This window comes from Bombus huntii, chromosome 13, assembly GCF_024542735.1.
Source record: "Bombus huntii isolate Logan2020A chromosome 13, iyBomHunt1.1, whole genome shotgun sequence".
In the NCBI taxonomy this organism is placed as follows: domain Eukaryota; kingdom Metazoa; phylum Arthropoda; class Insecta; order Hymenoptera; family Apidae; genus Bombus; species Bombus huntii.
This window is the reverse complement of record NC_066250.1, coordinates 2292935-2310960: the sequence shown is the minus strand read 5'-3', so window position 1 is coordinate 2310960 and position 18026 is coordinate 2292935. Positions and strand designations below refer to the sequence as shown.

The window sequence follows — 18026 nt, the reverse complement described above, 5'->3', positions numbered from 1 at the left end:
CCTCGGACTTTCCTCCCCTCCTTCTAGCTTTTTATAAGTATACCAGGAATCAAAATCAATGTCTCGATAAGGGAACGATATTTGAGAGGGCTTAGATACGTTGAACTAAACGCGGTTAAAAACGAATAGATTTTTTATCAGCAGGATAAGCAAATGCGTTGTAGGACCCACGTAAAATATCGCGGGACAACCGATAACAGACCGATTACTTGAAAACTGGGTGTGATACCTATTAGGCGGCTATTAGCTGCTCGATAAGGCGACAGATATCACCGATATTTCCTTGGAAAGAGTCACGAATTTTATACGATCGAACGAAACGTAGATGGGCTTGAACGCCAGCGGAACTTTCATTTATCGTTGATTCTATCGACTCGATCAACTTTTCCTAAATTCCAAACGATTAAAACCGTTGGTACCCGTCGTGTCTCTCGCTCGCAGCCTTCGCACGTAAACTCGTCGTTGGTACTTTCGCGTTTTTACCAAACGTTATCCAATTATTTTTAGATTATCTTATTCTATATACGCGTATACACAAATGTAACGAAAATCGAGAGATCGTTCATCCACCTCCGTTTTCTCTCGACCGATCACGTACCAGCAACTGCACATATCGGTTATCCTTAGCGTATTCCGTGCTCGTCGTTGTTGGATCGAACGAAAATCTCGTTTCATAAGAGAGAATTCACTATCCGTCTCTTCTTGCTCTCGTTTCCCATCTTCCTCTCCTGCAGTCCTCTTGCCGCCGCTTCCAGTACCGCCTTTTCCTCTTACTTCGTCTCTCGTCACTTCCACTCGCAATTCTATTTCTCTCTACTCTTCGTAACTTTGCCTCTTATTTCCCTCCCTGTTCTTTCTTGCCCGCGTCTCCTCGCCTACTTTCATAAGAGACGGATCGAACGAGATACAGATCTTGCTCCTTGATACGCGAGCAGCGTGCAACTCTGCCCTCTTTAATTAAAGCGCAGAGATGGCTTGAAATCTGATTTCTGGATTCGCGAAACTTGACGTTTCCTTCGGCTCTCGAAACTATTAGGATCCAAAGTCTTTTATCTTTTCTCTTTCTCTCTTTCTCTCTCTCTCTCTCTCTCTCTCTCTCTCTCTCGATCGATCGATCGAACGAAACACCTGTTTCGTCTAGACAGGGGAAAATTGGCGAGAAGGAACATTTTCAGTAGCTGAAATTTATTACGACGAACGTAGAATGAAACGTTACGTCTCTTTTTGCCACGTAACCGACTACGCTACCGTTACGCTATCGGACAATTAAAAAACAAGCGTAAAGTCTGAGCACGAGCCGAAAATGAATTCGCGCGTCATCGAGATAGCCTCGTGAGTGGTTCAAATTATCGTTTAGCCGGGTCTCGAAGGAGAAAAATTTCGACAACTCGGCTACCAGATGGAACGTTTTACCTAAAGAGGGCAGAACTGGATGCTGGTTTCGCGCTGGAAATGCGACGCCCGGGGATTCAGGCTGCGAATGCCCGAGCCTCGAAGCTCGCCGGTATTCGCAGTGGCTTGGCGATGTCTGCGTCGAACGCTCGCGAATCGAGAATCGTCGTGGGTGGCAGCGATCGCGAATCGAGGAACTCGCAGCGAAGAATTAGAAATCACGAGTCGGCAGGAACTCGGGGAACTCCGATACTCGACATCCGAGGTTAGAGAACCGATGACAGAGATAGAGAAACAGATGGCGAAGCAGAGGGGAACAAAGGGGATGGTGTAGGCGTGGCAGAACCGCGAGCTTTGCCGCGATAGGCGTGGCAGAATCGACTGACCGCGGATACGCAGTAGCAGAGGGGAGCGATTTTCCCGTTACGGACACGCGGTTCCTCGCGACGTCACTTTGTGGTGCGGCGTCGAGCTAATCGCTCGTATCGCCGGTCGAAATCAAAACCGGTCGTTGATTCGTTCGTCACTGAAAAACGCACGCGTTTCGCGTCGGTGAACGATCGGTGATCGGTGGTCGTACGTTTGCGTTTCGTTTCGAACACGATAACCCGGAAGACGGACAGAGTCGCGTAACGTAATCGCACATCGCGTGCAACATCCGCGATTCCGTATTAAAGGGTGAGGTTGGTTGAATTGGCCGGTCGGTCGGTCGGTTGTGCGGTCGTTCGATCGATCGATCGAGTCCCGTACGCCGATCAGAAGTCGATCGGCCACAGCGATCGACCATCGATCGATTACCGTTCCAGTTGAATCGATTGGACTTGACGTATTTCTATCGACGCTCGAGAACATTTACACGCGTATGATCGAGTCTCGCGCGGTTAGCGAGAAAACGCGGTCGAAATTGCAAGTGATAGACGATCGATCGAAAAGTAGTGTTCGCGAAGGGGCCCGATACCGATACCAAGTATGTACTAACCGATCGATTTGAGGAATTTCGCACGGTCGCTAAACCACGAACCAGGTATGCATTACAACGCCCAAGGGATCACGGAGGACTCGTACCTGCGACAGAGGCAACAGGAACATCAACAGCAACGACAACAACAGACGGGTCAACATACCGGCTACTCCGTACGGCAGAAGGGCCGCGATCGTTCGTGTTCACCGAGATCGGATGAAGTGCGGTCGCCCGGCTCCGAGGTGAGAGGAGAGACTGCTATCGGATCTCCGGAAAACATACGCTTCGTGGAAAACGGCTCTCCTTCGGAGCTCGGTGAGGAATCGCGAATGTCGAGGTATCGCGAAGAGAACGAGGCGAAGAGACCTTCCTTCTCGAAGCAGGAGAACGAGTCGGCGGCGAGTTTCTTTCGAGACCCGGAAGACACCGGTGTAAAGTGTTTCACCGAGGAAATGGTATCGGCGGTGGCGAGTCACTACAGAGAGTCGAATAACTCGCCGGGTAGAATCTCGCCGCAGGAATACGCGGTTCACTCGACCGACAGACGTCACAGTTCCTTTGGGAAAACGTCGTTCTGCATCGACGCGTTGCTCGGTCGGGCAACTGAGAAACCGGAGAGTCTGGATCACGAACGATCCGATAGACCGAACCAAAGATCGCTGTTCGCAACGCGAAATTCTGTCATCGACGCGAGCCCCTGTTTGACGAACTCGTTGGTCCGTGGTCACGATCGAGAATCCTCCTGCACTCTAGGAGGTGTAAGCGGAGCCGCTGGAACCGGCATCGTTACCGGTACTAACCTCGGTACTCGCGCTTGCACCGGTGCAGGCGAAACCGAAACTGCGAGCGCAGTTGGAATCGGAGTTGCGGTCGGCGTTGGCAATGGGACTGCGCTTATCGGCGCTGTTAGAACGGACGAGCAAAGAACATCATCTTCCCTCGGAGGCCTTTTGCATCCGTTCGACAGAACCGTCGTCCAACACGGACTCGCTTCGCCGTCGAACTTACAAGTTATTCGCGATCCAAGTGACAGACAAGATATTCGTGACCGATCCGTACGCGACGCTCATTTGTCCGGTATTCGCGTGGAATCGGTAGAAGAAACGACGAAAACGCCTTTCAAAGGAGAAAACGCTGGTATCGGTAACGGAGGATTTCGAGTGGATCGGTTGGAAAATATCGAGGACGACGGTTCGATCGAGGTTGATCCTACGAGAACGGGAAGCGCCAGCTCCGGAAGCAACGCGAGCCATAGTCCCATCTCCAGCCCTCCGATTTCCCCTGGATCGGAGGAACCCAGTGGCAACGCTATCCCTGGTAATCCGAATTTACCGAGTGGCCATTATAGCGCGCTCGGTAGCAACGCGGGAGTAGCACGACAAAATCAAGCGCTTCTCTTACATCCAAGTGGTCCCCTCATACATCCCGGAGGATTATATTATCATCCTGCCGGTGGTAGCGCGTTTCATTCGATACACAAGGAAGGTCAACCCGTCGGACATTCGCAGAGTGCCGGTGCTCATCCTCAGCAGCATCACATCCATCCACTCCAACTCGAGTGGTTGGCTAGGACTGGAATGTTGTATCCGAGGTTACCCGCCGATTTAGCCGGTGAGTTAGTAATCTTACCAAATGCCCTACTTCGTCTCTAATTCTTCCACACTCGCCGAGCATCCAGTCGTTTCGTATCGATCTTTCATCCATCGAACACGAATTTCACATTTTACACTTCAGATTACGATCTTCTACGTTTCACGCAGCGAATTTTCTTGTACGCGCGCTATCGTTGATAGCTATCCGAACGCTTGCCTGCTTTTCACGAGATACGACGTTTAATTTGAAAATTACGAGCAAATCGAGTCGCAGTTATTTTATACTTTGTAGGTAATTGGCCGACTCGATTAAATCGATTTTTACGATAGACGATACGGAGTAATAAAACCGATACGATAATACTCAAAGATACGTCAAATTTCCAAATTTCTCTCATCTACTTACCGCCAAACTTCTCGTTTTAACGTTTCGAGGACGAAGATCCGAATTCTCGCTCGGGTTTCAATTCCGTGGTCGTACGCGTAGGAATACGAATTTGCATAAAAATACGCAACTTAGTCATAATTAATAATAAAAATACGTCTTGAGAGCAGATATGGAACATTTGTAAAACACGATAATCGGTGATAACCGATATAATCTCTTCACCTCGAAATCGAAAACTCTCTCCTTCTCGGCTTAACGTGCTTTTATCGTCTTTGCTCGTGTTCATTACGATATCGATCGTCTTAAGCGTAAATTAAACTAGAATTTTCATATATTTAAACGTAAGTAGGTAGATTAACTACTACCCGTAACAGCCTTATAAACATTCTGTCCTCCTCGTTATCTGAAAATAATACAACCTAGGGAAGGCTAATTAATATTGTAATTGTTTCACAAATCGTTTCTAAATTATAAATGACGTGCGATAGCAAGGCTGCGAAAAGTTTTAAAGATAGAAAGTCTGTTATCGTTCAGATTATTCGTTACGCTATTAGAAGGCGAGACAATACCATTTCGTGTTTTTAAAACGTCGACCAAACTACCGTGGTAATATCTCTCGTCTAAAATTGATATATATCGATGGGACAAAATTTGTTTGGAACACTAATGTTCAACGTTACCCTGACGTACGAACAACGTCATAAAATAGATCGACAGACTGCTCGTACGATAGGTAGATAACGAATGTTTACATGCTTAATGTAACTCTTTACCATGCTATATTGACTGGCTACTCCAGTTTTTAGGTTGGTTGTCAAATGATAACACAGAGGGACAGTTTCGCAGCATACTGTTGAAAATACGTATCTGTACCGTTCATTTCGAAATATAACATCCCTTATTTCAAGATATCGGGAAATTGTTACAGCCCTGATATCTTACGCTCGCTTCCACCTGCAGCAGTGTTCAAAGAGCAAATAACAAACATCACCGAACTCTGTATAAATGTTTGCAGGACCGTAAGACACAAATACCGAAGGAAACCCTTTTACACGACCGAGTTAACGTCATTGGCGAAATTTTACGAATCGCCAATTATAAATTATCTGTACACGATCGAAATAAACACGGAAGGGTGGTTTCGTAGAAAATTCTAGAATCGTAGAATTATCGGGGAGACTTTGATGATCGTAGAATTATCTGTAACCCGTAACTTGCCACTCGTCTGTTCGCTGATATTATTTGGTACGCAATTAGCAAATTATCGCGCGAGAGGGTCCTGATAGCGCAGAAACGTCACGAGAATGCCGGAATAAATAACAACGAGGTTCGAAGGAAAGATGAAGAAGAGTATCCGGCGAATAGAGAGGATCACGAGAGAAAGGAAGATGATTCCGGTTACTACTACGGTAAATTTCACGCTTAGAAAAAAGAGAGTGGTCGCGTTGTCCAGCCAATCAGTCGAAAGCTTTTATCGAACAAATTGGTCAGTGAACGTAGCGAACCAGGATGCCGAGATGGACCGAATCCGAATAAACGAGAATAGAAAGAGAGGGAAAGAGAGAAAAATGGGGGAAGAGCGGGAGTAAACGGAACGCGATTGTACGTGTATATGCGTGTGTGTGTGTGTGTGTGTGTGTGTGTGTGTGTGTGTGTGTGTGTGTGTGTGTGTGTGTGTTTTAGAGCGAGAGGGTGGAAGAGAGGGAGAGAGAGAAAGAGAGAAAGAGAGAAAGAGAGTGAGAGGTGTTCGGAGCGAAGTGCGGGGTACTTTCTGTCAGATGATCCTGATTGGTAGTTGCCGAGCAATCCAACGTCGACGAAAAAGGCGAAAACCCGATAGCGTAAAACGAGCAACGGGTACAAAAAAAGCGGTCTCGCGGAATAAAATAAAACGGTTGCATTCAGCCCCACCTGAAGCGGCCGTTATCGCGTCGGCAGGGAACACGAACACGACTTGTTAAAAAATTGCTGGATGGGAGTATCGTCCCGTTCAGCCCTTTCTCCTCCCCTCCATCCTCCTCCTCCTCCTCCTCCTCCTCCTCCTCCTCCTCCTCCTATGTCCACCGTCTCTGTCTGCCGTTTCTCTCTTTCACCTGTAGTCTCGCATTCTCGTATGCTCTCGACGTTATGTAAATAACGATGAGTACGCGACTCAGCGGCTTGGCACGGTGAGCTGACACGGGAAGGGAGAGGCAGGGTGGAAAACAGGTAGACGCGAGCTTTTATTTGTGGAATATTTGTCGCGCGTTATACCAACGACGATATTCCAACAACACCGTGTTTCATCTATTTTGAGTCGAGCTTTGCAGTATCGAAATTTAACTAGTGCGATACCGGTGGCTGCCGGCTAACTCGCGATCTTCCATCCTCGGCGTATCCCAAATCCCGATATCTCTACCTCGTGTACACTAAAAACGGTTTCCCGTGTCCCCGCGTGTCCATCCGGCCGATACCAGTTTGCATTCGGATTAATCGAAATCGACCGAAACGACTTTTCAACTTGCGCGATATCCACGCCAATGTTTAACGTGCGAAGGTTTTTAAGCCTGGCATCTTCTTTTCGCCACGCCGTTAATAACGATCGAACAGCTTTCTGAAAAAAAGGAAAAGACCCACGGATCTATGTAAAATACATGGATCTTGTCTTTGATTATCGATTCGCGCTTAGCTAATATTAAAAATATACAAGTGAAACGTACCGCGTAATCTGGCCGATTCTCTCGATTTTCCAACGATCCTATTGATCGTCCCACAACGTGTACGTGTAAAGCAATACGTGTAACGAAAAATGACAGGGTAAATTAAACGACGAGTAACACGAAGAAGAAACGAGAGATAACATTTACAATGTAAATAGAAGAATAGGATAAGACTATGAGATACTTCGATTAATCGAAAAGCATCGAAAAAGAGAAAGATGATAATAATTTATATAATATTAGACGTCGTCGTACCGGATTGAATTTCTCAACAGTTCTTTGGTCTCGTCGATTTTCCGTTCTCCGAATTCACCAAGAACGTGGAACGAGATTCGCTTTACAAGTTACGGTGAAAAAATAATGGCGGAAGATGTCGAAGAGATGGTAGGAGGTCTGCCAACAAAAGGGGATGATACCCGAGAGATGAAGCACGCGAAGGGTTGGCGGATGATTTAATTAGTTAATTGTGCGTCATTCATCCGTCTATTCATCCCCTTCGCCCTTCTCTCCACGATAGCATAACGCCGACGCAGACGTTCTAAGGTTGCCATGGAAACTCCACGGACTTACATAGACCGTTCCAACAGCTAATTTCGCTCATCTTTGAAACAATCCAAGAACGCAAATCGCTTTTTATCTATCTCTATGAAATGTCTCGTAACTTTAACCAGTATCGATGTTTTTCCTTTCTTCGTTACGAGGAGATCGGAAAAATAAAAAAAACGCCTAATAACGATTATATCGTAGTACATATCGTTTTTGAGTCGTTTACGGCTTGAATTTCGATAGAAATCGAAGACCACGAGCGAAGGTTGTCATAATTTCTAAGTATATTTTCTGTTTTTCAAAGAGGAGTTTTAAGATCCTCGTATTGGGAAATTTAAAGATGGACAGTAGATAACGCGCGAAAGTGTATAAAATATCTACGACGCGATACTCGTTATAGCTTTTAACGGTTGGAACGATAATCTGAATTCGCATAAACATTCGCGGTTTACGTATTATCGAAATTATCGTTTTCCTACATTTTCGGGTTAAACGTACGATTTGGTCATCCTCCTGAACGTGTAAGAGATCATTGTCGTTAGTCATGCTACCGAGCGTTCGAGCCTCGACGAAAATCGTGTCGATTCCGACTTAGTACGTCGTACGCTCGTTACTTTCTACTACTATTATTCTATCAAAGTATATGGACGTTCGCGTCAAGCGAATAACACGTCCTCCCTTGACAAAGCAGTCTGGAGCTGTTTGAATTAATCTCGACGAAGCTTTTCGCGATATTGTATACGATATCGTCGATGATGGTTGAGAAATGAGAAACCAGCAATTAATTGCACACCGACGTACACATATGAGAAAGATGGTGATGTGCATAAACGTGAGCGCGCGCAGACACGCTATATACGCGTACATAGAAATCGGAAACGCGTATGCAGAGTGTGTAGGAACGTTAGTAGATGGATACATGGAAACACGTTGAAAACGTCTAGTGGCGTTGCAGTAGCGGTCGCGTCAGTCTACCTGTCTATAGGCATGTAGGCGGTAATGGTGTTTCTGAATTAGCTGCCAGCTAGTTTGGCCGCCCGCAAGCAAACAGATCTTGGTTACCCGATGTGTAACGTTCCACGTTCGCCCAAACCATCCTATATCTCTATGATCTGGTCTGATCGCGCCGTAGCCACATGGTCTCGTGCAAACGATGACACGAGAGCACAGCTTTCCGTGTACACGTCGTGTATAAATATGACCGTGTTCGATGTACACCACCGGCTGACGAAAGTAGTCGAAAGCATAGAAACTTTTACGTTCGTATCGTATGCGTTGTACGAAACAATTGCAAGTTTCATTAGCGCTACAACGAGACACACGTTTGTCTTGATTGTACTGACCGAATCGGAAACTAGATCGGAAGCGTACATAACGATTACAAGACGTTAGTTTGATAAAAACTCGGTACATAGCACGAACACTCGTCTTAAGCGTAAAATACGCGTTAAATAAGGTTCCACCGAATATCGAGATTTATCAATAAAACGAATAATCCTGCTATACGAAATATACGCTTGTACCAAGTATCTTGTAATTTTTAACGCGTTACATCTTAATCGCTGCGGATGTCGTGATTGTTTTAATTTCGTGGGAACACGTTCCAAGTGAAACATCAGGAAATCGAAATGTCTGTACACGTTCCGCCCTCCTTAATCAAGATAATTAAGATGCCCGAGAAAAATTAAAGCGAGAAGCCAGAATTTTATTCCTAAATAGGTATTCTACGATAGATAATCGTACGATAGATAACCAAGTACATATACAGCGAGAATGGTAACGGATAAAATCGTCGATTCTGCGGATGATTACCGCAACGCCTGGCGTAGTTGATAGGGGAAGCAGACGCGGAGCTCGTCCAGTTAGTAGTAGCCCGATGATAAAAGTAAATGGTAACGTTCTGGATGTTTATGACGTGATTCGCGGCGAGTTTCACGGAGCGCAGTTTCAAATTAAATCCAACCATTTTGGGTAGAGAAAATAATCTCTGACAAAAGTTGGCCAACTTTTTCCTCGCTCGGTATTCATCTGCCCTCGCCACTGGCTTCCGCGGATCTCCAATCGTATGGCGCAAGTGGAAGCGGGAGTCGATGACGTCTCGCGATCAAGGCTGTAGAGGGATGGTGGATACCCACCGACGTTACCCTCGCCTCGTCTTCGTTCACCTCTGATACGAGGGGTTGAGAATTTGGGGGCGGGTCGTATCGAGCACTCAGGGGCTGCAGGCGGAGCTTCCGCCGCTATACGAGACAAGGAGAGGGAGCAAGATCTGGTGCGAGCGCGCGCGCGCGAACACGCGCCCGGAACGCACGCACGCACTCACGCACGCGTGCACACACGCCCGTTCACACCCATCAAGGGAAACCGAGGAGGGACCAGGGAGCAGGAAAACGAGGAGAACGGGAACGGAGTTACGAGTAAGAATACGAAACTACGGGACGCATCGACGACCAGAGGAATCAGGAGGATCAGAAAATTGCAGTAGAATGGGAAGAAAAGTAACAGGGAAGGGAGCCGTGCATGTACCGACTGTGTAGTAGGATTTACCGCGATGATTGCAACGTAGAAATCGAACGGTGGATGACGATGAGTTTCATTTTATAAGTAGAATAGAGAAATGAGAAGAAAAAGAAAAATAAAGTTACGAGTAGAACTATGGTTCCAGTGAGTGCGCGTTACGACCACTGAAATTTCAGGAACGATGTAACTACTCTTTTTAAGAGTTTATATGCTTGATCGTTTTTAGTATGTTTCATTTTATAAATACGAAAACAGGGAGGAAAGAAGCAGGGATAAAGATACGAATAAGGATAGGAAACTAGAAAAGATCGATAAGATAAACGAGGAGGATCAGGAAATTGCAGTAGAATGGAAGCAAAAGTAACAGGGAAATGAACCGTATATGTACAGACTACATAGGGAAGATTCACTGCGACAATTGACATGTAAAATTCTGACTACTGCCCAATTGAACGAACCTCTGCGCATTAACTCCACCTATTTAAAACGTAAACTTCCATTTAGAAAAATTATGGCTTAGTCTACCTTTGCTCTCAGCAGGTCCATTGTCAATTAGTCTCTTGAAGCTGGTCGTACGTTCTATCGAAATTATATGTTCGTAATCCGTGGCAGAATATTTTTACGGCTCGCGTCGTTTCACTAACGATCGTATTACGTATCGACAATTTCCTTCCAAAATAAATGCAGATCTACAGAACATGTTATTTCATTAACACGACATCGTGTTCAGTTTTGAAATGATAAATAGGACATCTTGACTAAGACGAACTACCAAATACTTCCTCGCCCTTCGAACCAGACCAGATGCGACAAAGAGAAAACCAAAAGACGATAGTAACGATACCAAATGGAATCACAAATTGGAGAAGTGTGTATTTGGTACAGTAAGAGGTTGAGCCGGGTGGGGGGCGGGAAATATGAGCAATAGTGGGGTAGAATAGCGTTAAGTACAGATAATGGCTGGTGTTTACCGGTATGGTGATCAGCATGATTTAAGAGCAGCCTGGCGTGAAGCGGCTAATAGGACCCCAAATAAATTAAATTATCATGATAAAAGTGTAGCGGGGTGAGAACGACGTTAACCTTAACAGCACCCCATTGCTTCACCCTGCACAGAGGAGCACGAAAATGGTGATTGTCCACTCGATGGTGCGCCGCCCTTCTTGTTTACCGACATCTGTCATAACTTGCACCATTTCTCCCTGGCACCTTCGCACTCGTGCAATTCCAGTGGCTTCCCAACACTATGTATCGATGCTTTCGCTTTTTCATTCGGCTTCGCTTGATTTAATCAAAATTCACCGAGGAAACATCGAAGGTAACGAGAGAGAGGAACGAAATTGTTTCTCGAAGACGATTCAGCTTTCTGAGAAAAGAGCCCATAAAACGAAATTGATAATAACTCGATCATTTTGTAACATTGGCTACGTCTCAATTAGATTAAACAGACTGTAATAGTCTTTAAAAAACATCGTTCTTTTCGTATTTACGAAATAGATGAAAGTTTTAGAATTAGAGTACGAACGTTTATGCATTTATCTAGCACGATTTTACAAAGTCTTCTGCACCGAAGTCTGTGTAATCGCACGATTATTGGTTTCGATCAAATTTAACGGAAATATGTAATAATACGAATAGCAGAGAATCGGTAGAGACGAACAGAAGCGACCGCCGAGATAGCAATTGCGACGGGAACGGAGAAAAAGAAGGAAAATCATGGAACCATATGTGCTCAGCGGGTGGCAAACCATCTTTCCGAGGGACGATTAATATATCTACGACCGACATAAATAACGAAACCAAACCATAGACGGTTTGTATTTGGAAGTAATATCGATAGCAATATGTTATTATGTACGATATTCGTTACGTTCGATCGTAGAAATTTTTCTAAACGTAGGGTAAAGTATATTTACGTCAAATTATAGCAATTTACTTGTAATTCTCCATATGCGATCACGAACAAATTTTGAACGGTCTACGGTGATCTTGTATGACAAATGTTCAAACGATTTCGTAAGTCACCATTATGCTACGTGTTAAGTACTTATACGATATGCAGGTGCGGTGAAAAGTACGGTGTATCCGCATCGAGATCTTACAACGCGGTTCACCATACTTTTTTCTCCAAACGCTTTCAGCTTACGATGCGACCCACCAATTTACCTACATAGCAAGTGTGTGACCGGCTGTCAATGTTTGTACACATGGCAATGTTTAGTCGCGCGTACAGCCAGATTAATCTGGAACGTGCGATACCCTTATGTCGCTCTTAATCAGCCGCTTAGTCAAACATTCAACACCATGGGCCTGTTTCATTTTTCCGCCTTAGGATGTTGACAGATCGCTACGACGACGATGCGCTCACGCAACAAACATCTTTTCGCGGATAGGCAAAATCTCTTGTCTTTTCTCTTTCATTAGATGTAAGTTACTAGAGCCAACGTTACGTACGGTTTAAATAAAAATTTTCGTTTTAACACAGAATCTTATCGCTATCGATAAGTCAAATGTCGTACAAATTTGGTTTATCGAAATTCTAAGGGACGAGAAAGTGTGTACGATAGAGGGTGTATAGTCTACGTTTATATAAGCAAAATGCAACGCGTCTTGAAGAATACATTGTACGATTTGACAGTGATAATCATCGATCCATCGTTGTTGTTCCCTTCGCGAAGGAAGTCGAATTTCGTTTTGATTTATTGCGCGTATAAAGTCATAAAGAAGAGAAAATCGGGTCTGGCCAAGACCCGTTCATAGGGCTAATCGTTAGGGCGGTCACCCTCGTCTTCTGTCCTTCCCTTTCTACCTTTCCCCCTTCCTATTTTCAACCCCAAATCATAGTATTGCAGCCCAGGGGGATTTACACTGGCGGTAATTGCATTAGCATTCGATGATTTTTATTGGTCTCTCCTTGCGATTAGTATTAATTCGAGCCAATATTATCAATAACAGGCAATACTGATTTTCTTCTATTCCATTCAATTGTGAGCGTCGAACAAGAAAACTCGGAATAACAGACTGCGGAATATTCATGCAAATTCGTGTTTCTATAAACGCGATTAAAAACAGAGCCTGAGAATGACAAAGCGTATATTTTTGCAAATTAAAATCTTTGATAATAGGATGCTTCTCGTATCATAAAATAAAGCGTGTACCGTCCGGACAATGTTTCTTTAAAAAAAAAAAAAAGAATTCTTTCGCGTAAAAGAGCCAAGTATGTTAAATATATCCAAATATACTTATCATCGACAGGTTGCGCGGCCCAGCATGCCCTCCTTGGAAAAACGAGAAGGCCGAGAACCGCTTTCACGTCGCAACAACTACTCGAATTGGAAAAACAATTTAGACAGAACAAGTACCTTAGCAGACCGAAGAGATTCGAAGTGGCCACTTCGTTAATGCTCACGGAAACACAGGTAAACGCTGCTTCATCTGTACCTTTATGAATCGCTACACCAAATCGCTAAACCGAATTAAATCGAATACATGCATAATAGACCAACCCTCGTCCAGCGGAAGCTGATTCATTGTTATCATGAGAGCCGAATATTTTATTCGATAGTCGTACAGTGCGAAGGGAGAGGCCCTTCGCTCCCGCGTGATAACCAAATTTACTTAGAAAATAAAATCGTTCGTATAATTTGACAGAGTGATAATACGTAAATGTAACATAAATGCACGCGAAAAAAATATGACGATTTTGAAAGTAACAAGGGTGAACTATCTATATATGGTATGTGCATGAGCCAGAATTGACCCAGCCTTTGCTGTTCGAGGGTTAATAGCTTCCTTAATCGCTTCAAATTCATTCTCTCTTTTAATTTCTTCTTTTTCCTTCTAGTTTCCTTCGTCGTTTCTCTTCTTCTTTTTCTTGCTTTCTCCTTCTTTCTTTTTTGTTTGTTTCACTTAAGGAAAGACGCGGCGATTCGAGTCGTCAGTATAGTAAAAAAAAAAAAAAAAACGTGGGTGTAAAAAAAGAAAATGGAAGAGAGAATGAAGAAAGGGAAAAAGCCTCCAGAGAAATCGGTGAAATAATCCAGGACCCTTCTCCTTTGCCGGGGCGAACGTGAACGAGCGAATCTCTTGCATAGTTCAACAACTTAAACATAACTTTGAAGCTTACGTGTTCTGACGGATCGCTCGGCAAATAGCAACGAAAGTCTGAATTATGGGAGACTGAGTCCCTGATTTGTTTCGATATTCAACTGATTCAAGTTGAAGCATTTAGTTTCCGAATTGTCCGGTCGTTGCGTTTCCTCGTCACATCGTTCCTTCATCTTCCCCTTATGGTATCGACGAAAGGAAGGAAATGCATGTCCAAGTATATTAATACTCGTTAATACTAAATCTAATTAATCGTGATATATTCGATACACGCTATCGATCACAAGTATCAGGACAATTACGAGAAACAAGATAAGCTGGAAAAATCTGTAGAAACTTACTAAAACATCAGGGATTATTAGGTATTTCGCTTGAAATCAAGATAATAAAAATCAGAGATCGAAAGAATTATGGAACTTTTTCATAGATCTCATTTAAAACGTGTGCCGTGGAACTTTTTTTAGAAAACGTTCTCGCATTACAAGTTCCGACGAGGACAGATGAAAGATAGTTGTTGAAAATAAAAGTGTTAGTTTCGACAGAACTTGTAAAATACGAGAATAGCAATTTTTCTACGACAGGAAAGATATTTTGTTCGTCGATATTAAAAATGTTCTCAATAGTATCGCGATAATATCGAATAATTATTACGATTATCGATATTCTGAATATGTTATTTGTTTGTAATATTTATGCAGATAATTCACGTTTCGTAGCTTGCTTAGCTTTAAATCGTTAAAAAATGTTACTCAGGTATTATTCTTGACAAGAATACTTGTCTTCCCCTCATGTTACGACTTTCGTACCTTTTACTCGACAAACATATGAATAATTCGATATTATATCGTTAAATAAAGGTAATATTTGATAATTCGCTACTTTTATTCACTTTATGGAACATTTTTTAATACACGTCCTAGAGTATCAGTTTCATGAGAATTTTAAAGAAGTTCCTAAGGGTAACATCTCTTTCCATCAAAATTTCACAGTTCGAACAGAGTTTTTTTTTTTAGAAGCGAAAGATAACTGTTTATTTAGATCTCTGATAAAAATCTCATTGATTCTAATTAATAAATTTGTTTGACAATAAAATTCTTATCAATTATAAGCGATAAACATCTAATATTCGATGGCTTTCAAATGTTACCAACTCTATAACCCAATTTCTATGATCACGAGAATCGTGTCTGGTTACAGCACAGTTACGGTACAGATTGTAAAATTTTAAAAACTTTCCTACCATATACGTTCTATATATTCATAAAAATTTTCGAATACTTTCGTGAGTGACTGTAGCTATTATCGCGAGAAGAAAGCACGTTTCTTTCCTCGAAGGGTGAAGACGTACTAGGGCTGGGAACGAGACATCAGGGAGGTTCAAGCACGTGATATGTTGTCCAAAGGATTTACACATCGTTCTCTTGTGGGATTCGGCAAGGAAATATCGAGTCCATGTACTTAGGTATATTTGCAGCGATTTAAGGGGTCGTATTGTATCCTATACGCGACTACAATTTTTTCGCATTCGAGCGATACGATTCAGTGTCGTGTTTCAGTACTCCGCTGTACCATAGTAAAAAGCAAACTTCTTCGTTACTTTAACGTTTTTATAGACGACCTTCCTTTTTCTTCTCCACGTCCATTTACTCGAACGTCACTATGCACCCCATGGATAATTGCCATTAAAATTTATGTATGAGCAATGTGTGTTAAAATTCAGGTGAAAATCTGGTTTCAAAATCGACGAATGAAATGGAAAAGGAGTAAAAAGGCACAACAGGAGGCGCGGGCGAATAATAAGGTCGAGGACGGAGGAAACGTGAGAAGCAGCGAGAGGGAAACTGGCGGTGATCCGAATCCAAATTCGCCGAGTCCGCAGGAGGATAGCAAAGGTACTCTACAAGAAACGCAGAGGAACGCGACCGAACTTCAGGAGCCGCTTTATCGACCTTACGTGGTATAAAACTCTGACCAAAATGATCGACCCAGTGGTGTGCCAAATGTGAACCAACCGATGTAAGTTGCTGCTTGGCGTCATTTTGTCGATTAAATCTCTTGTTGATATCTTTGATACTTGGTGTGATATGTTCGATCGTTTCTCGAGTGAATTTTTAATACTACGCAATAACAACAACAACAACAACAACAACAACAACATCGTTAGTCGATCGAAAAACGGAGAGATGTACGTGCAAAAAGGATTCAATGGCAAATCGATCGATTAGATTTCACAAACAAATCGCAAATAGAGTCGCGTGCATGTATGATGTAAGTATCGACTTATACTGTACGCATGCTGGTGTAACATGGCAAAACTCGTATGTAAATATAGGGAACAATACGATGGATAATACACGCATATACGCACACACGCATAAATACACAGCGACTCGTAGCTACAAAAGTATCTTCAAATTTTCAATTCTTATAGGAGGTACGAGGTACAAAATGATTTTTACACGAACCTCTCAGAAATCACACCGATCGATTCCGCTATTTTTTTTTTTTATTAATTTTCCAATTTCATTTCTCATTTCAATTCTGAAGAATCGATTAAGTTCGTAAGTTCCATAGGTTTATTCGTAACTGACGTACGTTATCGCGTAAAAGCGTATCGCGGGAAAATTACACGAATAACGATAGATTGTAAGGTAGACTTAAAAAATATCAAGTTCATTCGTGTGACTTCCGAGTGACTAACGCGTAACGCGATAGAGATAAAAATTGAAAATCTCTGGGTGGTTTCGTAAAGTGGATTTAAAAAACGGTGTTCGTAACATCGTCGCTTACTTCTTAGATTTATCAAGTTCATTGATGTGACTTCTCGGTGACTAATACATAACACTGTAGATAAAAATTGAATGTTTCTGGGTGGTTTTGTAGTTATGAGACGCAGTGTACACAAGTTCGAGCCCATGTCAGACCGGTGCATGCGCACGATTGCCGTTATCAGCAGCGATATGCCTAGAAAATTAATCGAATCCTCTTTACGGTGTTCCCCCGAGTCGTTTTGAAATGTTTACATAACGAAGGCTCGTATCAAAGGGAAGAAAAGAAAATATGGCTTATATTAATGGGTATAAAGTGGGAGGAATTATATATATACGCGACGATTCGCAGCAATAGTTGTATAAAACCATCGATTAGAACGCAATGGCTAAGCGCCTTGTGAAAAGATTGAACACTCTTGACTGTAACTCTTCTCCAACTGTTGCTCTAGATCTACATGAATTGAAAACACGTATCTATTTATGATAAATTACATAATTGTAAATAATATTCGTATACGTCTAGGGTAGAAAGTGCGATGCGAAGGAAAACGTCATATTATGTCGCAACAAGTTCCTAAAATAAATCACAAATATCGAAGACAACAGTACGACTACTATATTTACTCCTCTTCGTTTTACAAATTTTATTCAAAGCGTTGCAGGTTTGCACGGAGCTTGGAAAAAGGATCGACGAACGACAGGAATCGATGCGAAGAATTCGTAACGCGTTTAACTAAAATTACAGAAAATCAACGAGATATTCGCAACGTAAACGAATCCGTCTTAAGTTTATGTTGCTTCCAAACTGATTGTGAGTGGTTTTTCTTGTAAAAATAAGCTGGATGATATTCAAAGGAGACACGATCATATGTTTCCCACCACGCAGTTATCCCCACACGCAAGCGAAGAATCATCAGTATTTATGATATGCTAATTTCCCGTTACAAATTCCGCGATGTTTCGCGGACGACTGCTCTTACCGGCTACAGCCAGTGGAAACCACCCGTTTGGAAAACCAGTCGTCAACGAAGGAATGGGAAGGAACTGGAG

General features: G+C 43.0%; 1 protein-coding gene across 1 annotated transcript; it reads left to right on the top strand.

The window, feature by feature from the left end:
* The first annotated feature begins 1223 nt into the window (after positions 1–1223).
* Positions 1224–17545, top strand: LOC126872491 (uncharacterized). Its single transcript, XM_050632527.1, has 3 exons — positions 1224–3964; positions 13354–13517; positions 15926–17545. The coding sequence occupies exons 1-3, from the start codon at positions 2419–2421 to the stop codon at positions 16166–16168; spliced, it is 1953 nt and encodes a 650-aa protein (XP_050488484.1). The 5' UTR covers positions 1224–2418; the 3' UTR covers positions 16169–17545.
* Positions 17546–18026: the final 481 nt, after the last annotated feature.